The sequence below is a fragment of the Ischnura elegans genome, chromosome 9 (genome assembly GCF_921293095.1).
Source record: "Ischnura elegans chromosome 9, ioIscEleg1.1, whole genome shotgun sequence".
NCBI classification, from domain to species: domain Eukaryota; kingdom Metazoa; phylum Arthropoda; class Insecta; order Odonata; family Coenagrionidae; genus Ischnura; species Ischnura elegans.
The window spans coordinates 74869545-74895821 of record NC_060254.1 but is presented as its reverse complement, the minus strand read 5'-3'; the positions used below and the strand labels follow the sequence as shown (position 1 = coordinate 74895821).

At 38.6% G+C, this 26277-nt stretch overlaps 2 protein-coding genes across 5 annotated transcripts in view; one reads left to right on the top strand and one right to left on the bottom strand.

The window, feature by feature from the left end:
- LOC124165736 (rab11 family-interacting protein 4B) overlaps nt 1-26277 on the top strand; it is a 569850-nt gene that overhangs the window by 136792 nt on the left and 406781 nt on the right. The gene's annotated exons all lie outside the window — the stretch shown is intronic.
- Nucleotides 5143-11179, bottom strand: LOC124165738. Its single transcript, XM_046543225.1, has 3 exons — nt 10861-11179; nt 10473-10617; nt 5143-6014 (listed from the first exon to the last, which is right to left on the bottom strand). Exons 1-3 carry the CDS (start codon nt 11036-11038, stop codon nt 5549-5551), a joined length of 789 nt encoding a protein of 262 aa, XP_046399181.1. The 5' UTR covers nt 11039-11179; the 3' UTR covers nt 5143-5548.

The window sequence follows — 26277 nt, the reverse complement described above, 5'->3', positions numbered from 1 at the left end:
AATGACATTCAATTATTGTTGTGCTTGCTTATTTCATTAACATTTGGACTAAACTTTTATTTCTCTAAAGTAAAGAAACCACTCTCCAGCCTTAAATTTATCAGGTGGATTTTGTGGGAAAATCAACTGCTTACGCCTTAATTATCGAGGTCATTTCAAGATCTCATGTAATGACAGTAATGATAATAGAATCGCTCAAGAAAATGACTAAGTATATGCAGCCAAGCTCGTGTCTCAAACCCTTGTTTGTCATTTCATATGAAGTAATTTTCCAACTCTTGCCTCATAGAAAGTCCAAATTTGTGGTCTCTGACCTAGGTGGCAAGTGCAATACTAACCCTGCCGATTTCATCAGATGACCATCACATCTTATTGGTTATGTGCATCTATTTAAAAATGGCCCTATAAAAACTACTGTCTTAATTATATTATAGTCAATTTACTTCTCACCTTTATAATAAGATGAAAAGTACATTATACATATTTTTTAGTAATGTAAACTTCTTCTGGTCCCATAGTTATTTCTGAAGACCTTCTTCAGTATTTAAAGAGAATTGAGAAGACGCAGCTGGAAATTTTAAAGGAAATTCGGGCTTTGAAAAGAGCTAAGTCGAACTGCCAGATGCCAGATAAAAGTGACAACGACTTATTATTGACCTGGAAATTCCCCATGGATACAATGGAAGAATTTGATGCCCTGGAGGTGGAACTCCTCAAAAAGCCATTCCACGCAGCTCTGGTAAAATAAAACTTTTGAGTGTCATTTGTTTGATGGGCTTTTATAAGTAGCTATTTGTGAGTTTTTTGTGTTGTAAAAATTCCTCTGATTTTTCAGACTGTAGAGTTATGCAGACGAGGTCGGAATAACATTACTGAGGGTGTTTTCGGCATGTTATACCACCTATTTACCAATAACCTTGGTCGGAGATTTTCATTTTTCGGCCATTCCGAAATGAACACTAAAAAAATCCAGTTCTGTGCCACCAGAACGTGTGCCTGTATTATTGGTATGTTGTGCTTATAAAATTATTTCAAAATGGGAACTGTTCAATAAAACTACTTGTGTCTAAAATCCTTACTAAAATTTAATTTCAGATACTTTCCGTTGCAAGCCCACATTAAAGGAATATGGCCATAAGCACATAAAGGAGAAGGCAATTGACTGGTTCAGGCACGCTGAGTCAAGGCATCAGAGGGTGGAGGAAAGGAAAACAAATTGTAAATAAGGAATAATAAAAAAATTTCCTTTGAAACGACACAATTTAAAGTATTATTTATTAAAGGTTGCATCACGTTACGCTTCTGGTGGCGAAGATTTGTGAAAATGTAGTAAGGATTAAATTTTGGCAGTAAATTGGTTGACGTGAGACGTAGCTGCAACGTTGTGGCAACCTATATGGTTTACAGAAGGTTGCAGGCAGGTTGCAATCATGTTACGTGTCACGTTGCAAAGATGTTGTGAAGACGTTGTGAAAACGTAGTACGGAGGACGTTTGGCAGTAAATAAGACGTTGTCACAACGTTGCATGGAACTCCCAGTTGGTTGCCGTGAGACGTTGCTGCAACGTTGTGGCAACCATTATGGTTTACAGGGAAGTCTTTTATGGCAACGTCTGCGAAGATGATGGAACACAGTAGTCGGACGGAGAACTCAAACAGAATTTACTTCAAATATTCGCCAGAAGATAATCACATCCTACGTTATTTATGATCGTAATTGATTCTCAGTGAAAATAGAGCACATTCTGCTGAAAATACGAAGTAACTCGAAATATTAACTTACGAAGGTTATTTTGGAAACGGGCTAAGACCCTTGTTTTTCTTTTTTTTTCTCGTCACTGAGCGATAGAGGGCGACATATATGGCGGTTAGGCCGGCTGCCGCTAAAATTCCGTGGGTGTCAGAAACAAACATCTATCTTTTGCATACTTAATAGTAGCTATTGGCTCCTAACCACAAATTTATTACTGTTAATTCTTATAATAAACATTGAAATTCATTATTTGATTACGTTTTCAAAACTGGTCGCGAATTTCTTTAGCGATCCTTGATGTTGAAGTATGAACAAGAAATGGGAATTTTATGGTGGTATAATTATTTAACGATTTTTCACATCATAAATGGATAGCAAAAAGCCTTTTCTATGATTTATACCGAGAATAACCACCGAAAACATTTAAATAAGACCACTAAAGACAAAAAACGGCGGAAGAAACAAAAGCGAACATTTTTTTCGTGACTTATGAAAAAGGTTTGAATTTACGAAACTCGATTTTACGAAGTGCCAATTTTCCGGTCCCACTGACTTCGTAAAATCAAGAGTTTACTTATATTTTTATCCGAATTTGCACATAGGTATTTATTTTCAATTTCATCACCTCTACCCAGGGATAATTTCCCTCTAGATTAAATCACCCCATTATGCAACCTGTCAAGCAGAGAAGGACAGGGGTGGATCCAGGATTTTTTTCTGTGGGGGTACAAAGGCCTGATAGGCAAACCATCTTCTCATAATTGAGATTAAAACAAAATATAAAAATTAATGCACGAAATATTCTCCTTATTTTAATATCATGGTTATTAATATGAAATTAAATGATTGGGACCCCATGTACACAAGAAAAAGCGAATGTAATGCTAACCATATTAAAAATTTTGTGTATAATTTAAGCATTTGGTGGGATAGGGGGCACGTGCCCCCATGCCCTCCCCCCCCTAAATCAGCCTATGGAGAAGGTGATAGCTAGCACATTAGTGTAGGCGGTTGAATCCTGGACTTTTATACAGCACAGGTAGGAAATGATTGTGGAGTTAAAGAAACTGGAAGAGCTTTGTATCTTCCTAAAGAATTTAATTTTGTATTTCAAAATATTAAAAAATAATCGATAAAAAATCTAAAAGCCACCCGTTTTAAGCATATAAAATCTCAGACACATTATAGCTGAGGGTTTTTTTGCCTAGATGCCTGCCATGCATATTAGGGTCATTTATTTGGACCTAAAATAAAATAATTCAAAAAAGTTTTTGGTAGGGAAAGAGAGGGAAAGGTAACCTATGATTTTTAAAAAATCATGTGGCATTCAAATGAATGTCCGCTACCACCAAAAGGCAGCACCGCCTGGAGGGCGCCTTTTCCTCTGGTATTTTTGTCTATTCCCCTATCTCCCAACCATATCTGATTAATTTCAGTTTCCAAACAAGTTTGAAGTGTTAGTTCACACCATTTTGGACTGCTTGTGGTTATAATGTGTTGTTTCAACATGAATAACATTGGTATGACATACTTATCGACATGTTGTGGTTTGGCTGTCTAGTTGATACTTAAATATGTATCTACTATCTGAAACACAAAATTTTCTCTCTCCATATTCCCTTCATCAAATTTATCTAATGAAGCCTGCTCAGGATTTCTTATACATCAATGCAATCCTTTGTGACCGGCAATCAATATAGTTAGCAGTAGTGAGCATAGTAGTTAATAGTTAATAACATAGATAACATTGTTATTATCATAGTTAACATATTAGACAACTAGTTAGGGTCATTTATCCTACGACTTCCTCTGAATTATTAAGGGTTGTAAACTGAGAACAGGGTTCAGATCAGAAATTTTCTTTGAACCATAAAATATGAACTGATAAGGCCCTTGGAAAGTTTAATTTTTTATTTAAACAGGTGGATTTTGGAAAGAAATGCCCAAGGAGATCGAGCCATAATAACAACAGCTATTTCAGACTAAGTATTTCAGCATTACCAAATGAAATTTTCATAGGTAGCAGGTGCATGTACTAAACTGCATTTTCTACCAGATGAGGACAATCCCTCGGATTACTGTGCGGCAGTTAACTTTCCAGCACACGCTATGCCCTGCAGCATACAGAATGTGTATTTTAAGTAATGAGAATAAATTCATGTATAGACTCAAAAACATTGTTTGTTTTGCACATGAATTGAAAAAACAAAATTCACAAAACTTCAGAAGTTTCCAATTTATGCTGCTTCAGCATCAACACACATCTGCATGTGAGTTTTCCATGCTTCGTACACTTCTTGCAAGTGGACAGTCGAAACATAATTTGGAGCATGTGTGCAAGCCACTTTGAGAGTATCCATGGCCTCATGGTGGTATCCTCTTAGGGCAGTTTTCACTTTTAGGTAGAGAAAAAAGCCTGCTGAGGTAGAGTTAAGAGTCTGCATGTGTAGGGTGGCTAGGGAGTACATAGAATGCCATTTTTTTAACAGACGCTGGGTAGCCACGAACCCTGAATGCTGTCAGAGTAGCTAGCATGAATTCTCTGAAAGAAATTTTTGTCGTTATTCCTCAGGGAGCATAAGAAGTGTGGAATACTTGTATGCAGAAGTGTGCTGATGCTAAAGAAGCACATTTCGGAAACTACAATACTCCCTCTATAATCTGGGACTTGGAAGGGAAAAGTAGTCATTGTGGTGTTACTTTACGTTAACGTATGTACTTATGTAGCGCAAAATACAATATATTTTACATATCCATGTTTACAATGAAATATAGCTTCTGCCATTTAATTGTGTCATTGTCATTGATTACCGATTATCCAGCACAGCTCTGGTCCGATATCGGCTGGATTACCGAGAGACTATGGAAAAGGTTTGTAGCTTCTTCTCTAATAATTGTTCTATAAATGAATCCATTCTAATTGCTTCATATACACAACCTATGCTACCCAGAGAGTAATACTTGTTGGTACTCTCTCTCATGTAGAGAAGAATTTGAAGGATTCGATACATGTACTGTGGATTGGTAGACAGAAATCACTCTATCTTCATAGGGGTTCAAGGTTCAGAGCTAGGTGGAGATATTGTGTCTGATTAAAAAAATCAATGTACTGTACCTAAACAGCACACAAGCACCAGCCATCACTGTCTAATACAGATTAGAGAATGGCGTAATCAAGAAGGTTATGAGTGAATATGATGAAAATAACTTAGGAATATGAAATCTGATTCTATCCATGGAAACATTTATTATTTGATCTGTATTTCGATGGAAGCGTAGGGGCTATGAAATATGAGTGAACATTCTGCGCAGAAAATTAGACATTTATATCATAAGGTTAGGACTCTTACTATACTAGAACGACTAAATTAGGAAAAAAGAACAAAAAATTCAACGTAAATATTTATTGGAACAATATTGGATGCCAACATTGACCATCAAACAGAAACTTAGTGTCACATCTGCAATTGATCACATTTGTCTCGAGGTAAATTTAATGGAAAATTAAGGTATAAACCCTTGGAGTACTTTTCTTAATAAAAAATATGTGCTAGTCTTTGAATAAAAAATTATTGCATATTTTTTTTCAAATAAACTCTTGCTTCGGCTTGGGACAACTTGAATGTATACAACACAATTATTCAGCCTACTCATCCATGAAAACAAGTTGATTGTGATAATTCAAAGTTCATATGGCAGCAATTGTGGTAAAAAAAAAGTGCTTTGCTTCCCATGAGGCACATCAACAACTTCAACTATAGTAGCACCAAGACACACAAAGTCTTTTCACTCCGTTCACTCCATATCACCATTTGTTTTGGATATCATCTCCACCAGTAACTGCTGAACTTTCATCTTAAACACAGCTTGGTCCTGACTGGACAACATCTTCATGTCATGAGCAACCGAAGTCAGAAAAAGCGCATTTGGATCCTTCTCCTTCGCAACTTTCTTCCGCAAATACTGACACAATACCTCTTCCACTTCGAAACTCTTCTGCATTGCCATTCCGTTGAGAGAGGGAGGAAACGTGGAAATTCGTGTAAAGTCCTTGGCATCTTGAGCACCGAAAGGAGAAGGCGGTCTTGACAAAGATTTTTCATCTGGCAGTACAGTAGAGGTGTCCATGTTCCCGTCTTCGGCCTCCTCTGTCTTGTCCGATTCTGATCTGTACGTAATGAATGCGGCGACAGGCATACCAGTTTCCATTGATGCTTCGTAGTCTATCAGCTCTTCACCACAAGCCATGTTCATTCTGACCCTAGAAAAGGGGGAAAAATATTAATCAATATTCCATAGTTAAAGATATTCACTAAAGAAATGCAGGTAACTCGACTCTATTCAAAGATATATTTAATCAATATCTGACTGCTTTTAAATGAATTTAATTTTCAATGGCACGAATGAGTAGATAACCCACAAAATTAGACTATGACAGCAAAAAACAAATACAAATAAATTTTCATTTACCAATAGGAGTATTTGGGAATTGAACTCACTACCAAAGGATCTCTAAAATCCTTACCTAAAAACATCAAATAGATTTATGGAGGAGCTCAAAAGAAATAATGCCGTCTCAAATTATAAAATAAGGATTACCTCTCCTAACAGTGATAGACTTCTTTTGTTGTGAGTATATTTTTAATTTTAATTTCTAAGTCATTTTCTTCTTATTTTTACTATTACTATTGATTTGCCCCTCTCGCTGGGTGTATTTTCCATGTTGTTTCTTTTTGTTTGACTATTAATGTAATAATATTACAGACTTAACATTTTCTCTTCCCATTTTAGGTGCTAATTACTTGCCACCTGGCATTTGGCCTACTTGCAACGGGTCATTAAATAAATAAGTTTGCTGAATTTCACAGAATTATAAAGGAGTCAAAAAAAGGTATTACTAAAAGGCCTCACACCTACTGATAAAGTGTTTAAATATAAAGGTTATTTTGGACAAGCAAGAGGCATGTGAATGACTTATATTCACGGTATGGGGCCGGTGCCTTTCCATTGGTCACTGAACACTGAGCAGGATTTTTGGTCAGGGACATCCTATCGGCTTCACTCAGGATGTGAACCCGGAACCCGAAGGTCAGAAGCCAATCACTCTGCCCCATGGACTAGCACCCTTTCCCATGGGCGTAACCAGAATCAAAACTAAGGGGGGCAAAACCAGCCTTGGTCGTTCAAGTTGTAACTTTTTTGAAGAGAAAAGGTTAATGAAACCAAAATTTTAAGGAAATAGGGTAGTTTCCTTCATCAAAGAAAACGAAAGGCATTGATTGCGATTCGTTACCCACCATTAGTGTATTCATAATATACAAATTATTTGGTTTTAGAAATCCCAGTTTAACCGAATGGCAATGATCAATTTTATCCTCATTTGAAAAAGGCCACAATGGCGCCCATGCGATGCCACTCCACGTGACGTCAGAGGGCCCCAGATGCTATACGAGTAGTCAGGAGTTTTAAATCGTCTGAGATTACCAATGCATGCATGAGGCACAGAGCTCGGGGAAAAATGTCTTAATAATCACCTATTAAAACTGCCTAAGGTCGGAAAGTTTTCATCGTTTGATAAGGTATTAATAATCCTTATTTAAGCCAAGCGCTACCTGAGAGCAGGGTACTCTGCTACCTGCTACCATCCTGCATCGTATCAGCGCTGAAAGCCTCGCCCCAAGGTCGCCTCACACGACAACAGAGGGAACCAGAATGTCGTCACACGGGGTTTTCCCAGCATTCATACATAGCCGTCGCGTTTTCGCGCGCTTGAAAATTTTCACTTTTCATTTAACCGCGAAAAATAGATATCGTCATTAGAAAATCTAAAAGCGTGAAATACGTACTCCAGGAGTAATAATCTTTCGATTTAGGCAATAAAAAAATAATAGGAAACCACCCTATTATGACAGCAATTTACTAGTTTTTATAATTATTTGCTTGAAAAAATAATGATTTATATTTTAGTTCCATGTCTTATACTAATATCATTTTTCTTCAAAAGGAAAATTTGTTCATAACTTTTGTTCTGAACTAAATTTATTTTCGATTCTAGGTGGGTTTAGTTGAGCCCCCTGCCCCCCGGGTGTGCCCATGCCCTCACCTCTGATCCCCTTGCATTACTCATCTAGTTTCATTCATAAATTTTTATTTTTTGCATCGAAAAAACTGTAGATTGTCAGCTCTGTACTGTTTTACTAGTACATTGACATCCATCAAGTCTTTCAACTCTTCATTCCTTTCAACTTTACCAAGGACTTCAACTAAAACAGCAGTCTTACACTTTCCCCAACAATTCACTTCTAAAATTGCAAACCCAAACAAATGCTGACAACTCAACATACATAACTTCTATCTATTCAAGGATTTTTATGTCATGAATACATAGAAGAACACACATGATTAAAAACTAAACAGTATTCATTTTGAGATAAAGAGAGTATGAAGTTAATCGCTAGCCTTCTGATACAAAGGCTAATCATGGCCCATCTATGTACTTCCAAGTAAACTGATTTTAAGTAGTACATTAACCTAAAAATAAACTGGATCGCAAGTTGGCCAAGTTAGTAAACCATTAAAAAATTGACCATCTAAACATGCTGCCTAATGCCATGCCGTAGACATCTACCATATAATCCCACTTCCTCAAAAGAGATACATTAATGTAGATAGTATTCAAGATTCATTCAGGATATCTGAATTCATTGAGAACAAATACATACACTAAATATAATTTAAAATTGAGGATATTTTGGGAAGTCTTAAAGATAAGTTACACTGTAGTAGTTAAACTAGACAATGCATTAAAATTACAACACTATGTTAACAAAGTGATGCCTGAGAAAAGTGCTATTTGGTAAATCAAGCACAGAGGATCACTGATGCCAGAAATTTCTGAAGAGAAAAATACTATTCTTAACCACCCTCAAATTGCAATGAGAAAAGATGTTCATGTACAACCACTGCAAGGATCACTATCCCTAACAATGATCCCAACAGATAGTAAAGAAACATCCTCAATACAGATTAGGGGAACTTCGGAATTATTTATGATTTTTTCCAACAAAAAAAAAATGGAAAACACTGGCAATCTGGCTCCTTTACAAAACAGTAGACACATTGATGACAAGTTTCAAAACATAATTGTAAATGAGCTCAGTTTTTTCCTCCATTTGGTAATAGAACCCATCTCTAGGTATTGTGCATATTTTCTTGGATGTAATGGCAATCGATGTTTAAAAATAGTGAATGTAAAAGTAATTTTCACTCCAATTGGCCTACTACATCAACCTGCTTATAATTCAACAATGTGATACTAGGGCAAATAAGAAAGCTTTTACATTCTATTTGCAGTTTTATGAAATTCCTAATGTCTACTTCATGATAGAAATTACAGGATAAAAAATAGTGCATCCACGTTTGAGGACATATTAAGGCATAAGAATAAATTTGTATTCCTTCTTTTAATGAAAAGTGTATCTTTACAACTTATTTTAATATTGGCTAAAATTGGTGGCTGCATTTTGCCAGTTTCATAAAAATTTCATTTATCTATAGTAAAATTAAGTTATCTAGTTAACTTTAAAGAGAACATAATTTGTAACATCATTCCATCAAATTTTTACCTAGCAACCACCAATTTCAACGTATCATAGCATTACTTATTAAAGGTGGGCTTGTGAGAATAAATATACCAATGCCGTAAAGTTCACTCAAAAACACATGTGTGGAAAGTTCTCATGATTCAAAATGATTACCTACCAGAAACGAGGATAGCATGATATCTGAATTTATTGATAACAAATCAATACACTAAACGTACCTCCTATTTCAATAAACTACAGAACTATATATTTATAATTGTCCATACACGATTTATCAGTCATCTCATTTGTCCGTGACTTTTTTAGGTGAACCCCAGTGCATGATAATGTTTAATCCTGAAATATTGTCTGATGAAATTTTTGTAGATTTCCCAATACATTAGGTAGATGCTTGGTCCTGTGTTGTTTGCACCCTTACTGCTGTCATAAGGGAATGTATTGAAATACAGGCCAGCTTGCAATTGCATTAATTACCCAGCCGGTAGCCCGGGAAGAAAACCCATTACAACACAATTTGTGCCCCCATGTAATGAATGATATGTTCACTCACAAATAAATCACCTTAAAAAAGCTTTAGAGGTTCATCCACACAGCTACTTTTGTAGGTGAATGCTTTGTATTCACATGACTTAGGCATTTTCACCATTATTCATTGGCACTCATAAGAATCACTTCAAATGACCGATAATTTTATTGCTCAAATTGCTTCTATTGGTTTAACTAGTCTATCATAATTGCAGTTTGAAACACATTATCGTAGTTTTCTTAAGAAACAATTGGCAATATTTTGTTAAAGGATCATACATGACGGTATCTGTCATTCCATCCAGTTATGATAATCCATCAAGAACACACGAATGAAGGGAACAAATGTCACTGCTAGTGTAAGAATGAGGTAAAAATTAAAGTATAAATATTTGCCAGCTTTATTAATATTCCTCAACATTATGTATGGAGCGACAGGCATAAAAACTTTTAATGGCTATCAGGATATTCGAGGCTAATGAGTCTTCATGAAACCATCAATATTATACAAAAATGAAACCAACATCGTCAATTGGACTGAAAAACATGTGTATGAAGACAAGACTTAAATAAAAAAACACAAAACTTACGTATTATTTCCCGCAAATGGCCTCAAAAAAGCAAGTTTTTCCAGGTGAGGCCAATAGCAGTCATCGCTCAATTTATAATGCTCATTATAATGAATCCAAACAAAGATCTTCACTAGCTGCCTCCACATAGATCGTACCTGTGACGCTGAAATTCAAGGTTAGAAAATTAATGACTCGTTACGTGCATATCATGAGTTACAGTTGATATCCTGAGAGCCTTACTTTAAGTCTTAGAGGTTATTCATTACATTTAATTGGTAGAAACAGGAACCGGCGTCGTACTCTTTGAAAATCATGAATTTAATCAATACATGTAAATAGTGGTACCTGTTCATAGATACAATGATTGACAACTACTACCAAAAAAACGAAGGTTGCATTCACTTACGTCTTCGTCCGAGTCTTTGGCCGATCGCAGTCCATGAGCTGTACACCTTTTGTTTATCATAATAGTCGGGATCCGAGTGATCATACAAATGAGGGCGTTTACTAACTAGCTCGATTAATGCATCGAGGACTTCGGCGTTCCAAACCATTGCAAGTGTTGCAGAGTAGTCCGTTGCCATCAAGTCATCTATCTCCTTAACGATACACGCGGTAACCTTTAATCCACTTGCATACCATCAGCGCATTCCCTCTACTCGTATATCACGCGCTGTTACAGCGTACAGGCGACCGCTGGCGACACTGGCCGCCATCTTGACGCATTTTCGCTTTGCGATTGTCTTTCGCGCATTGCGCGACATGGGCGCACTTTACAAAGTTTACAAACTCCGAGGAGATTTACAAACTCCTTGACAGACTCAGTAAATGCAGCTTATAAACGTCTTATAGCATATAATTGGATAGCACTCTACTCTATTACAATAATTCAATATTATCTTTTCATAATTGTTAATATTTTAGTTTATATCATGAGTCATTTCCACACTGGCACTATATGTTCCTCTTTTTTATGTGTTAACTTCTTCGGATGCCTCGCTTCTCTCGCAGAAATACCAATTGAATGAGTTTAATAGCTACTTATACAAAAATATTGGTATGAATTTAATTTTTTGGAAGGAGGGTGTATCCACAAGTCACCATCACCTTGTGCTACAACCATGGCGGATACATAAAAACTCAAGAGTGGGGAAAGATGGCGCAAAATATATCTCGAGCTACCTTTACTTTTATCGTAATAAAAGAATAGCCAAGTCACATTCAAAGTTTAAGAAAGGTTATTTTAACTGACGACACACATACACTAGACTATGCAATCTTATGGTACCATAAAGTTACAATCGTGGTTCTAAAATGTTCGGCAGTGCGAGCGGCCCCGCACGGAGGGGCGCGCTACCCCCGTATGTAGCGCCCCCCCCCCCCCCCGTGGTTGTAAAACTGTCCCCAATTTAGGGCAGGATTAACACTCTTGAAGATGCCTTCGTCGGAATGTCCCGTTAAAGTTTTTTTAAATTGTTGGAAATAGGTGCAATAAAACTTATAAATTACCTAATGCGTTCGTATTCACCAAATTTCATATATTTACTTGGATAAAATTGTACAGGTGGGGAATTATGGACGGGAAAATGACGAACAAGTAACATATTATACTCATCAACTCCCGCCGTTCCTTTTCTTCACTATTGGGGATTGATGGATGTCTGGGGCACATATTGAGCCCCTGAAAACTGATGTTTCCATTGGGTGCTTTCAATTCATTGACACACGTCGACACAAGTCGACTTGCGTCGCGGTTTTCGTGTTCCAGCTCTGTGTGTGTCGCCGACTGTTGTGATGCCTCGTTCACATTACGATCGTCCGAGCCGTCGTCGGAACTATCGTGCATTCACATTACGATGGTTGAAACCTGTGCTGCTCTCTAGTGCTGACATCTAAAGTGAACGGGAAATTGATGATTAGCAAAGCTGTTGATATATTCATGGTCAAGATATTACTGTTTTCAACGTGTATTTACCGAATAATTTTTCTTCCGCCCATATTCTTCCTTCCTAGGACAAATCCATGAAATGTCCATGAAAAAAATAGAGCTTCACGAGCATTTCGTCTTTCTCTTGTCGCTTCCGTTTCCGGTCTCCCAGCGCCTAACCATCGTAAAGTGGCAACGTTCGGAACTACGTCAACTATAGTCAGAACTTGCATTCACACGGCTAGTTCGGTCAACTATCGTTAGGACGACGGCTCGGACGATCGTAATGTGAATGAGGCATGACACAAGTCAACAAACAATTATGCGCAGGAACGGGAGAGTTATAAACAGTTACCCCGAGTCGACACAAGTCGACGCGTGAGTCGCATGAATGGAAAGCGCTCATTGAGTAATAGGGTGGTTTCCTATTATTTTTTTATTGCTTTAATAGAAAGATTATTACTCCTGGAGTACGTATTTCACGCTTTTAGATTTTTAAATGACAACATCTATTTTTCGCGATTAAATGAAAAGTGAAAATTTTCAAGCGCGCGAAAACGCGACGCTTAAGTATGAATGTCGGGAAATATCTCCGTACGTCGTATTTCTGGTTCCCCTCCCGCCCGGTGAGGTGACCTTGAGGCGAGGCTTAGCGCTGATACGTCGCAGGATGCTAGCGGATGGCTGAGTACCTTGCTGCAAGGTAGCGCTTGGCTTAAAAAAGGTTTATTAATACCTTATCAAACGGAGAAAACTTTCCGAACTTAGCCAGTTTTAATAGGTGATTATTAAGACATGTTTCCCTGAGCTCTGTGCCTCATGCATGCATTGGTAACCTCAGACGATGCATAACTCCTATCCTCTCGTGTAGAAACTAGGTCCCTGTGACGTCATGCGGAGTGGAATCGCATGGGCGCCAATCTGGCCTTTTTCAAATGAGGATAAAATTTGACCCTTGCCATTCGTCAAAACCGGTATTTCAAAAACCAAATAATTTGTGTATTATGAATACACTAATGGTGGGTAACGAATCGCAATCAATGCCTTTCGTTTTCTTTGATGAAGGAAACTACCCTATTGGATGACTGGAGTCCATGAGCAAGGGGTCGCAACTCCTTAGTTACCGAGCTATGGCAACGCAAACATTATTTTGAATGCACTTTGCAGTTACTCTGAAAACGGTTTTTCGCGAGTAACCAGCCATTTCGACATATTATTTAATGCTCTGGATTTTTAAGGACATTTAATAATTAAGATTGGACGAAAGTGTTCGATTTTATTGTCTTAAACAATCTCAAAATGGGTGATAATGGCCACTCGTATCACCGCACCGCACCGGAGTTTTCTTTTATACGTTCTTCTAAGCTCCCAGCCAATGGGCTGTCTTCTCAGCGAATCAGGAACGGGGTTGGTTTATATACTATATTTTGCTTCTCAGTTGAAGTTTCAGTCCATGCATTGCTTTAGGTTAGGGTAAAGGGATGTGGGAAGGATGGAGGGCAAATTTAGGGGTTTTATGTTTGGGTTTATTCGGAATTACGTAATCCCAGAGATTCATAATTAGCTCAGTATTAGTTTTGCCAAGAGAGTATTGAAATTTGTCTATTGCAGATTTTAGGAATGTTAAAATAGGGGTAATTCGTAAGTCTTTTCGTATTTGTCTATTACTAATAAACCATGGGGCTCCAATAATTTTCCTGACGATTTTATTTTCGCAAGATTGAATGCGTTTTAAATGGGTGGCGGCAGCATGGAGCCATACGGGAGAGGCATATGTTAAAAGCGGTTTGATGGATTAATTATAAAGCAGAAGTTTGGTTTTGAGCGCTAGCGGTGAATTAGACTTCAGCAACGGGAATAAGGCAGCGTATATTCCATTCGATTTCTTGATGCTTGATTGGATATGGTTGGCCCAGGTGAGTCGTTTATCAAGCAGAACGCCTAGGTATTTAGCCGTGGTGCATTTTGGGATGCGTTTGTTGCCGTAGTAGACATCGTGGCCATCGCCGGCTTTTGGTCTTCTGCTGAAGATGATGTGGTTGCATTTTTGTGCATTGACGCTAAGCTTCCATTCTGATGCCCAGTCCTTATAGGCATCCAGGTGATCTTGAAGTATATCAGCCGTTTTGTACGGATCGGATCCCTGGGCCAGCAGAGTGGTATCATCGGCGTATTGATACAAGCGGGTTTGAGGAAGGGAAGTGGTATCATTTACATATAGGTTAAATAGGATTGGGGAAAGGATTGCGCCTTGAGGGACACCGGAAGAAATGGGTTGGAAAAAGGATGCTGAGGAATTGATTTGGACAAAGAATGATCGGTCAGAGGTAAAAGATTGAATGATTTTGGTAAGGTAAGGAGGAAGGTTGAGGTCGGTAAGTTTTTTGATTAGGCCTAGGGTCCATACTCGATCGAAGGCAGCTTCAAGGTCGAGCAGCACACAGTGCGAGATTAGCCTGGAATTGAAGCCAGTAGTGATGTCTTCAACTAGTCGCAGCACTTGATGGGTTGTGGACGTGTTGTTCCGAAAGCCAGTTTGCTCGGGTCGCAAAATATTATTGTCATGAACGAAGTTGCGCAGACGGATGTGAATAATTGATTCGAATAGTTTGGAGAAAGTATTTAGTAAGCTAATCGGGCGGTATGAGGACGGTTGGGAAGCCGGTTTATTGGGTTTTGGAATCATGATAACTTTTGCCAATTTCCATGCGGTTGGAAAATATGAAATTTTAAGTAAACTATTGAAGAGCCGGGCCAAAATTTTAAAGATGGGATTTGGAAGGTTGCGCAATAGGCGGTTACTGATGCCGTCAGGGCCGGGCGCTGATTTCCTCTTCAGCTGCTTGATGATGGCGATGATTTCCGCTGGTGTAGTAGAATCAGGTTCCGAAATCGGGCAATGGAATAAACTGAGCCAAGTTTCGCAGCATTCTTCTTCGCGCGATTGTTAATATTCGCTCAAAGTTCTCGTTTAATTAAGCTGAGAGATAATTGATTGTTTCAAACAATTATAATCGAACATTTTCGTCCACCTTTAATTATTTAATGTCCTTAAAAATCTAAACTATTAAATCAAATGTAAAAAAGCATGGATTTTCGTTTTCATCGTAGATAACTGCTAAGTGCATCCAAAAAAATGTATGCGTTGCCATAGCTCAGTAACAAAGGAGTTGCGACCCCATGTTTATTGACAAAAAATACTACTTAAAAATGCCTCCCTTACCATTCCCTGAAGTATTGTAGATTCCTTCTGAAACACCAGGTATATTACATATTTTATAGTAAAATCGTGATTATTATTCAGTGTTTCTTTAACTCGGGTATTGCATGCCTGTCTTTTCTACGTTTAACCTACATCCAAATTCTGGCACCAAAGGGATGTAAAACTCATTGTTTTCTTTCAATCATCAACAAGAATTAAATATGCATCTTAATTTTGCTATAATATTTTTGTTTTGCGAGCTAAGCACGGTCACTCGTAGCCGGAATGTCGCATGCATCCCCGTGTGCTCCGTGAAAACTATTATTATTTCTTTTCTTTAATGCAATTGAAATTCTGATGTTTGGAGCTCAATGCTTAAAGTTTGTTTTGATTGTATTTATACGGCCTGTCGATAAATTACTGGTATTTGCGTCTCACGTATATGGCTAGCCTTTCAATACTAATGAGAAGACTGAAAAATGTTGCCAATTCCTACCTCGTCTGCCTGTAGATGCATTAAAAATTCTTATCCTGTCAAAGGATGGAAAAGTTTCTCAAATTTTTCGGTTATTATGACTAGGAATGGTATGTTGAAAGTATTTTTTCATTCATTGAAATATATCAGCATGATATACCCTGCTTCTTACTTTCGTTTTTGCTTCGATTAGATGTGATGACTCTGAACTATAATTTTTGAAATTTCAATAATATATATTAGTTAAACTAATTTCTGACGTACATTTTTATTTTCGATTCATATTACAAAGTCGTGGCGAAAATAAAAGGGTCTGTCAATTCTCTTGGACGCGGTATATACATACAGTTTTAACTTCTCTATCCACCCGGTGTTGTTGCCCGTGCGAAGAATGAATCACATGCTTCTGCATCTAATAGTTGCCATGTAGGCCTCCACCAGGCAAGGCCGTAGCCAGGGGGGGATCCCCCTGGCTACGGCCTTGATCCCCCCCCCCCCGAAATGAAAAAAAAATTAAATAGATACTTTATTCTCGCTTGATGCTCACACGACGATATTATGTAGCGGCTCAGGGACATCTAGTAGTCCAATGCGACTTAAGTCAATAATTATCTAAGCGAATTTGTAGGTGCAGTGTGTGTAGTTTTAGTGCAGTATGTGAAATAATAGTGCTGTGAATTAGTAGAGAGGTGAGTGACTTATGAGCCTCCTTAGGGACCGCAGAATTGACATCGACACCGAGGAGTTAATTCATTTGGTCAATGCAAAAAAAAGCTAGAAGGCAAAATTCAATTTTATAATAACATTTTTATATTTTCCTTTAAGGGTTTTTGATAAATATGTATATTTAACCGTAAACGCTTTTTTATTTATCTTATAAAAATAATTTTATGTTTGTCTACTATTCCATAAACCCCCCCCCCCCCAGAAAATATTTTCTGGCTACGGCCTTGCCACCAGGATATATAGCACGGAGTGATTCCACACAAGGCATGCAGCACTCATCCTAGCCTTCGAAACACGCTCGCTTGCCGGACACAGGCCAAGCACACAGGATAACTCGCGGTCAGACAAGAAACTAGGAGAGTGCTAAAGACATAACATGCTGCCAGGCATATAAAACCAGTGGCGCAGCGAGGGGGGGGGATAAAATCCCCCCCAGAGCTCAGAGAAATTTTTAGGTTTAATCCATTTTACTTAATTGGATTGATATTACTAATAGAATAGGGTAAGGATAAATAAAATATCCCTCAGAAAGACGTAAAACTCACCATTTTGAACCATTTATCTTAAAATTCCGCAATTTACTAATCTCGCACCTACCGCTTATCCTGGTGGGTATACCATACCCCCACATACCCCGGTATTAGTTGCACCTAAACCCCCCCAGGCTTAACTCCTAGCTGCGCCCCTGTATAGAACTACTAATTAATAATAGAAAGATGAAAAGTTAGCGTAGTGATTCATGCTAAAACTTCACGCAGATAGAATTTTCAATTATAATAAGTTATTAGCTGTTCATTTAGAGTCTATTTTTAACTTGTATCGAAACTTGAAGCTTGAATGGTATGGAAGGGCTCCATATTTTCAGTAACAGACACTTTTTTACTTCCACAATATATTTTTTTTTTTTTAACTTTTGACCGGTTTAGGCTGTTACACCGTTATAAAGTTCAGAAAACATCTTATATATTTTATTTACTTGATACTTCGAAATGTTCCTCGACTAGGTAAATAACATAAAAATACCTCAGGTTGGGCAGAATCGCAGGAAAAAAAAAAGATAAAAAACACTCACATTACTAAATTTTCTACGGTGAGTTGAAAAAAAATGAAAAGTTGTGAAAATTTAGTACTGTGAGTGTTTTTATCTTTTTTTTTGTGTCCTGTGATTCTGCCCAACCTGGGCTATTTTTATGTTATTTACTTAATAAGTATACTGATAAGATACTTGATAAATTATAAGTTACTTGATAAGTGGAAGTAAATAAGTGTCTTTTATTGATAATATATATTTTACCTAGTCCTAGTTAAGCCATGCGTATTTCTCTGCCCGAAAACTGAGCCGGAAATGATCTATATAAGTATCAATTTTTACTTATTTATAAATGCATCAATTTTCTTATGGACATCATCCGGCGACGTCGTCAAAACAGCTTCATGTTTACGACTGAGGCAAAATTCGCTGCCTCCTCTCACGTGATAGAGGCACGGCCGTCATGTGTGAAGCCGCTGAAATGCTGGGAAATAGCTAAAATGGTTTCGCAATACGTAGTGTAACTTCAACCTCTCGGACGTTACTCTACTTACCTAGGGATTTGGCGGATGGCTTATGTGCTTTCTTTGGGACACCATTAATAGCGTGTCAGTTTTAATCCCTAATTTTAGGCAACTAAAGAATTGCGATGGCAACGTATGATATTAAATTATTGACATTGATGTTGTTAGGGAGTTGGTGATGGAGGAGAGGGGGGTAATTGGGTAGTTAGGAAAAAGAAAAAGCTGCTCGAAGTAGGAAGGCAAAAAGAAATTATGCATTTAAGAAAATTAAAGAGGATTTGGAACAAAATGAATGTCCGACGTCACACGATTTTGATGAAATTTGGTATATGCATTAAAAACAGGTTGTAAGTTTTGAATGACCAAACTTTATAATTTTGACCTTCTGACCTCATAATTTGAGGTTAAAAACATTCGACGTTAAAAAAGGTCTGCATTTCTTGGCCATGGTCTTTGGCACCCTTAATAGTCATGGTTGTGATATTTTATTACCTACCTATATCTCAGTGACCTTCAACGCCCTACGTGACCCCTGGTGGTCAGTTAGCTACCGATTTTATTCAAGGACTACGTCATTGGTTTTGTCATCCTTAACTGACACACAATTAATGGGACAAGCCACATGTGTGTAGGTACACTTACAAACCCGTGGAGTGATTGCATCGCTGCTGTTGCCTACCTTTCATCGTATGGTGAGATTATGCAAGCGTTTTCCTCTGGGATACCCAGTCACTGGCTAATCCTGATAACGCCTGAGAGTAGTTGAACAGATTACGAAGTAGCAGGGGTCGTCGACCTCTTCTGACGTATGTCTGCCCCTTACAAATTTTTCTACGACAGTTGTGTGCTACTTGAAGACGCTGAAGAGTATTTTATCAGATTTCGGGTAAAAATCTGCCTTTTCCAAACAGTATTCATCCTCCTAAATGGAAGTGCCATATTGAATACAAGCACTCCTTATTTTTTGGAGCGAATTACGCGGTTACTAAAACCAAGTGGATTGGTTTTTACGTTCTCACAATCAACATAAATGGCAAAATAAAATGACGAATTTTCATTACAGTTTATTACATGTTATCAGGCGATAAGTTTCAGATAACTCGAACCGTAGTCTGTTGACTACCATAAGTTATTTGCATCATAATTAACGATGTGCCATTAAAGTAACAAATAGAAATGAAATGCTCTATCGAAGTCCCGCCTAGTATCTATTTATTTAAGTCCTTTATTATCCATTATAATAATTATATTTAGGTTCTATTTATTGCATGTTTCTCTCGGACCTGGAAATATATCGGGGTCATATAATGAAGCTCTCCGTGTCACTATGAAAGATGTCTATTCTCAAATTCTCAAGCAATCTAAGCACAAGCAGCCAGCCTTATTCCGTGTCCCAGCTCGTTAGGCATTAATGAGCATGGGTTTGGGCGGCTAAATTTTGAGTAGCCAACTCAAAAGGTAGCATGAATAGGTTGGTTTCCTATTTTTTTAATTCCCTAAATCGAAAGATTATTACTTCTGGAGTACATATTTGACGCTTTTAGATTTTTAAATGATGATATCTATTTTCCGCGATTAAAAGAAAAGTGAAAATTTTCAAGCCTGCGAAAACGCGACGGCTAAGAACGAATGCTGGGAAAAGCCCGTGTGACGTCATTCTGGTTCCGGCTGCCGGCGTGTGAGGCCACCTTGGTGCGAGGCTGTAAACGCCGCTTCGATGCAGGCTGCTAGCAGGTAGCAGAGTACCCAGCTAGCAGGTAGCGCTTGACTTAAACAAGGATTATTAATACCCTATTAAACGAAGAAAACTTTCCGACCTTTTTAATAGGTGATTATTAAGAGATGCTTCCCTGAGCTCTGTGTCTCATGCATGCATTGGTAATCTCAGACGATGTAAAACTCCAATCTACTCGTATAGAACCTAGGTCCATGTGACGTCACGTGGAGTGGCATCGCATGGGCGTCTATCTGGCCTTTTTCAAATGAGGTTAAAATTGACCGTTAACATTCGTCTAAACTGGGATTTCTAAATCCAAGTAAATTGTATATTATGAATACACCAATGGTGGGTAACGAATCGCAATCAATGCCTTTCGTTTTCTTTGATGAAAGAAATTACCATATCTCTAGCGGCTGCCAGCCTTATTTATTAAAGCCGTGTCCCAACTCGTTAGGCATCAGGGAGTATGGGTTTTGGCGGCTAAAATTTGTGTAGCTAACCCAAAAGGTAGCATGAATTGAGCCATCCTGACGCATTTGTTGCCATCTCCTGAGCACAAAACCAACGAAAAAGAAGAGAAATTTGGAATTAATTGCGCAAATAATGAACAATACCCTTCGCATTCCACATTGTTGACGTTTTCGTGCAATGGTTTGTTGACCGAAGTGATTTTGAGGTTTTGATGTCGGGGAAAAGCATTTTCTCATTCTTTACCTGAAATAGTAGTAGATAAAGTTGGGATAGTTTTCATGCTTATCTCTTTGTCAAAATCTAGTTTTTTTTCGTATCATTTGAAGGTACTAGCTCATTTTGTTGCAAGCGCCAACCCTCTTATATTCATAACTAGTTGGTATTATTTAATCGAAATTATCAGTTATTTCAAGACTGCCTCTAATGATATTTCATTGTTATAAACGAAAAAAAAATTACGAAGCACTCGAACAAGTCTAATAATCAACACAACTTATAAACAACTTACTTTTCCTTGTTGGCGGCCATGTTGCACTTCCCCGTGATTTTTTCCTAAATACGCTTCCCACACTTTGAATCATGGGAATAGGATTCACTCGTCGATGCCCAAATCTGGCGACCAAGAAAGGTACGTAAACTATCTCCCTTGTGCTGCCTAATGTGTTGGGACACCCATCATATAGTTGGGGCATTGTTCCATGGGTGGCGATAAGGGTCCCGCAGACACCGCGGCGCGGGGGGCCCCCGTGATAGAATTGAACACATGTAAGATTTCACTTTTTCCCGGCGTATGATGGCGGTGAATTCTTCTCGGGTTTCCATCCGGGTGAGCTCCATCTCCATCGCTGCCATCTCCATCGCTGCCATCTCCATGGCAGCGATGGAGATGGAGCTCACCCGGATGGAAACCCGAGAAGAATTCACCGCCAATTGAACACATGTTCAACTTTTATGATGCCGTGAACTACACTTCCTAAGTCATAAAATCATATCGATGGTTATGTTCTAACAACGCGTATCTCAAAATTTTGCCGGTCTGAGTTAATACTGCTAATAGGTACTGTTAGTAAAAAACAAAATTGAAGCAAAACACAACTCTTTGTTTGCAAATGCTTGCTTCTTTTTCAATTTTTATGTATTTTTGGTTTTTAATTTCAATTAAAATTATATACAATTAAAAAAATAAATCGTTGTTTGCTCTCCTGAAAAGTTGCTATTTTTGAGGTACGTTTTGTTAGAACTCAGCCATCGATATGTAGGTTTTTATTTAAAATAGGAAGCCTTTAATTCATTTCCACTTATACAAATATAGCTTTTATAGGGGCCCCACAAAAATTTTCGCAGGGAGGGGGGCGAATCCTTAGCGCCACCACCGTCCTGCCCAAATCCTAGGATTTAGGTACCTAACTGGCGAATTAGGACACAGTTTTAACACGTTGCGTGCGGATGGCGAGAATTCACGTAATTTTTTCCCGAGCGTTCCGGACGGATGACGAAGATTCTCGTCATTTTGGGGCACCAACTTAAACAATTTAAAAACATATTATGGGCATTTGGTAGTACATTTTCCGTTACTCATAATGAATGGGCGTATCGCAATGTTTGCTTAAGTATGGTTATATTTTAAACATTAGATTTTTAATCATGTTTAAACCAAAGGCAGTTCCAAAAATTTGGCACATATTTTCAATGTAACACCTCTACCCAGGTTCGTCGTTCTTCAACATTTAAACACCACGGTACGCAACGTGTTAACATCTGCGTAACGCTTTCTGCACGCCCGTAACAGTTGCGAGAAGGAAAAGTCACGTGTTGGTGAATCCGAGAAAATTTTCAAAATGGTATCCCACGCGTCGACTGTCGCACGTTGCGAGCCAGATACGTAATGCGAGGGTTCTGTCCGTCTATCTGTCTTCCCTTGAGCAGAAAATTCGACGAAAAAGAAGCGGGGACCCGCGGAAACCTTACGGGGTTTTTGATCAGTTTGTTTGACGCACTGTCGTCTGCGGGGCTAGGGACCCGGGACTTCCTCACTATGAACATACCTAGGGCGTCCCTAATCTTCTTGCCCTAACTAATTCCGCACGTCATTCCCTACGATTTCACTACCCTTTCTCGCATCGCATTATTAGCTTGCCATTCTGTATTTCTCTCCGTTTCTGCATGGCTTCATAGTTTTCGCCGCATATATTCAACCTATTTTTTTATCACTTGGGGAAATGTTCTCGTGTGTGCATTCCTACTGTCTACTTATAACTTGCCGTTCAACATAGCATGTACGTCATATTGTGCAAGCACAAACCTTGTGTAACACTGGCTTGAGAGCCAGTTTGGTTAAATGATCGCGTCTCTTGGACGGATGTATCCAGCAAGGATAGTCAACTTGGAACGATTAGAGACGGTATTTTGAGTTTACCAAACCGAGGTAGGAATGAATATTCCATTGTTTGTGGGGCCCTTTCGTGGAATCAACTCATCATCAAAAAAATAAGAATTTTTTTTCTGATTCCCTTTACTGATTCATGTGTACCTACTTTCAACAAGTGCACACCAGCTAACTTAGCGTTCAATGCAGTGCTTTCTGAGTAGATTTTATTACATTGATTGAATTTCCTTGTAATCTTTCAAGAATGCGATATCCCACGGGCTAACATTTAGGAGAAAATTGGTTTTTCCGTATCTTGTCCTTTAGTAGCTTTTTTTATCACTGAAATAGGAATTATAATTACCCTTTCTGCATGGCTTCATAGTTTCCGCCGCATGTTTAATCTATTTTTTATTGTTTGGGGAAATATTCTCTTATGCTCTTTCTTGCAGTGTACACTAGCTCACTTAGAGTTCAATGCAGTGCTGCCTGGGAAGGATGTCATGAGATGTTATGTTTAGGCCGGAAACATTTCTCTAGATCACTCTGCTATGCTTTCAATGCTATTTACTATTTTATCATTACGAATACGAGGAATATTCATAAAGTCAGGGCCGTTTGATAACAGGAAAAAATATACTCAAATGAAACGCATTTTATTGGCACTTTTAGTTGGCTAGAAACCTGCTTCACTTCTCTGCATAATCGCCGTTTACTTATTAGCATTTTTCGTAGTGCTGCACCAGTTTCTCTAACCACTCTGCATAGAAGCTCGCCGCCTAAGAGTTGATCCAATTGTACTAAGCCACAGGATCACACTGCTGTCAAAACCAATGAGAAAATTAAAATTTTCGTTGGGAACTATTTGACCACCCACCATACAGTCCTTAGTAAGTGGCGGATCAATGGGGGGGGGGGAGGAGGGGTGGGGGGGTAAGAGGCTATAGCCACAGGAACTCTTAAACTCGGATGGGAATCTCTGTCGGAACGTAGATTGAAAAATAGCATAAACCTTTTAGATAAATTCAAGAGCAGAGTCTTTTCTGACGAAGTTAACCATATCTTACGGACGCCAACATACTACGGAAGATCAGATCATATAAATAAAATAAGAGAGATAGATTGTAGAACAGACAGATTCCGAATGTCATTTTTTCGAACTCGTAAATAGATTGCATGACTTGTAGTAGAGCCTACTAACCTATGTAATAATTAATGCATGTTTCTTAATTCAATTATTATTTCTAACAGCATATAGTAGTATAGTTTGTTAGTATACGGGACGTTTTTTTAGACGGTGTGGTGTGCATGTGGGAGTCCAAATGCATGCTGCATGCTGGTGATTGATCACCTCCTGCAAAACACCCTAGAGGTGGCTCGCAGGGTATTATGTAGATGTAGATGAAAAAAATATCATATACCCTTGGGTATCCAATTTACACTAGATAGAATGGTATTTTTTTCAACCCCCACTACTGCTGGAATTTTAACTCCCATTTAGTCACCCCCCCTTTCCCTACCCTGGATCCGCCACTGGTCCTTACCTTGCACCATAGAGTAAGTATATACTTACTCTATGCTTGCACCTAGCGACTACTCCCTCTTCTTCCACTTGAACCAGTGGCTCGGTGGACAAAATTTCGAAAACGAAGAGGAACTCAACGGTGTTGTCAATTGGTTCAACTCTCAGGTGGCGAGCTTCTTTGCAGAGGGGTTAAAGAAGCTGTCGCTGCGGTACGATAAATGCTTAGAATTGAAAGGTGATTATGTAGAGAAGTGAAGTAGGTTTGTAGCCGAGTAAAAGTGCAAATAAAATGTGTTTCACATGAGGATATTTTTTCCTGTGACCAAACGCCCCTTACTTCATGAATATGTCTCGACTTCCACATTTTATATTTAACTCTATTAAAGCTAGTTTTGATGTGCAGGAGACCATGAAAGAAAATAGTTTGGGCTCGTACATTAGCGGATCCAGGATAGGGACAAAGGGGGGAGGGGCTAAGTATGAGGATAACTCCCAGAAGTATTGCAGGTCCAAACAAAAATTACCGTTCTATCAACGTGTACGCTGAAGAGATGGTAAGGGAAGCGTGGGATGATTTAGAAGCTGGAATAAAAGTGGGAGGAATGATGTTCAAATCAGTGAGATTCGCGGATGATCAGGTGTTGATTAGCCAGTCAGCGAGGGGGCTTCAGGCTCTAGTGGATGCGTTATAAGAGCGTTGCGAGGAGTATGGGATGAGGATTAATCAGAAGAAAACTAAGGTTATGCGGTTTTGTAAAGCATCACGAGCGAGGAATGTGAGACTCAAGATAAAGGTGGGTGGTGAAAAACTTGAGCAGGTTGATCAATTCAACTATTTAGGCAGTACGTTAGAGGAAAACGGATACAGTAGTAAGGACATTAAGGACATAAGATACAGTAGTAAGGAAGAGAATCGCATTAGCGAAGGCATTCATGAACAGGAAGGAGCTTCTGAGAGGATCGTTGTGTAAGAGTTTAAAGAAAAGGTTAGTGAGGAGTTTGATCTGGAGTGTAGCTCTCTACGGTGCGGAAACGTGGACACTGAGGAAAGAAGACGAGAGAAGATTGGAGGCATTCGAGATGTGGGTATGGAGAAGAATGGAGAGGATGAAATGGACGGAGAGGAAAAGGAACGACGAAGTGCTGGATATGGTTGGCGAGGAGAGGCAGCTTTTAGATGAGATACGGAGGAGACAGAAGGTATGGATGGAGTTAGTGCTTAGCGGTGAGGGGATGTTGAAAATGGTGTTAGAGGGTAGAATGTTAGGGAAACGAGGGAGGGGAAGGAAAAGGATAGGATTTTTAGATAGATTGAAAGAGAGTAGGCCTTACAGTGAATTAAAGAAGGTAGTGCTGGAAGGAAAGGGAGGCTCCCAGCTCACTTCTTGAATACTCCATGAAAACCTACCTTAATCGGTAGAATACTAATAATAAGAATCTAGTGTAAATCGGATGTCCAAGAGCTCCCTCCATAGATCCACCGCTGGGCTCATGCATTATTATGCTAATTTTACCACAGCCAGTGGCGTAACTATAGGAATACGCTTTGGGGGGATGAGGGGGCTAGGGGGCGACCCCCCCCCTCCCCAAGCAATTGGGGTCCGAGAACATTTTTGAAAAATTACATGCCTTGATATGCATTTTACATCATTTTGGTACTTAAAATTTAACTTGGCAACTGAGGAAAAAAGGGAATAATGAGAGAGCGTTGAGTCAACAACCTCAATTCTTGTAAGAGAAAATAACATCAAAAATTTTCATCATCAATTCATCCAAAGAAAATTAAAGTGACGAGAAATCAGCCGATTTGTGTCTCTACGTTCCTCATGAGATGAACAGTAAGGACTAAACTCAAACT

Bases quoted from the DNA above. Each gene is read 5' to 3' on its own strand.
- LOC124165738 (XM_046543225.1), bottom strand. From the start codon at position 11,038: ATGGCAACGGACTACTCTGCAACACTTGCAATGGTTTGGAACGCCGAA. The intron at 10,618-10,860 runs GTAAGTGAATGC...CTTGAATTTCAG, and splicing joins CCAAAGACTCGGACGAAGAC to CGTCACAGGTACGATCTATG. The intron at 6,015-10,472 runs GTAAGTTTTGTG...CCCCTTTTCTAG, and splicing joins CCATTTGCGGGAAATAATAC to GGTCAGAATGAACATGGCTT.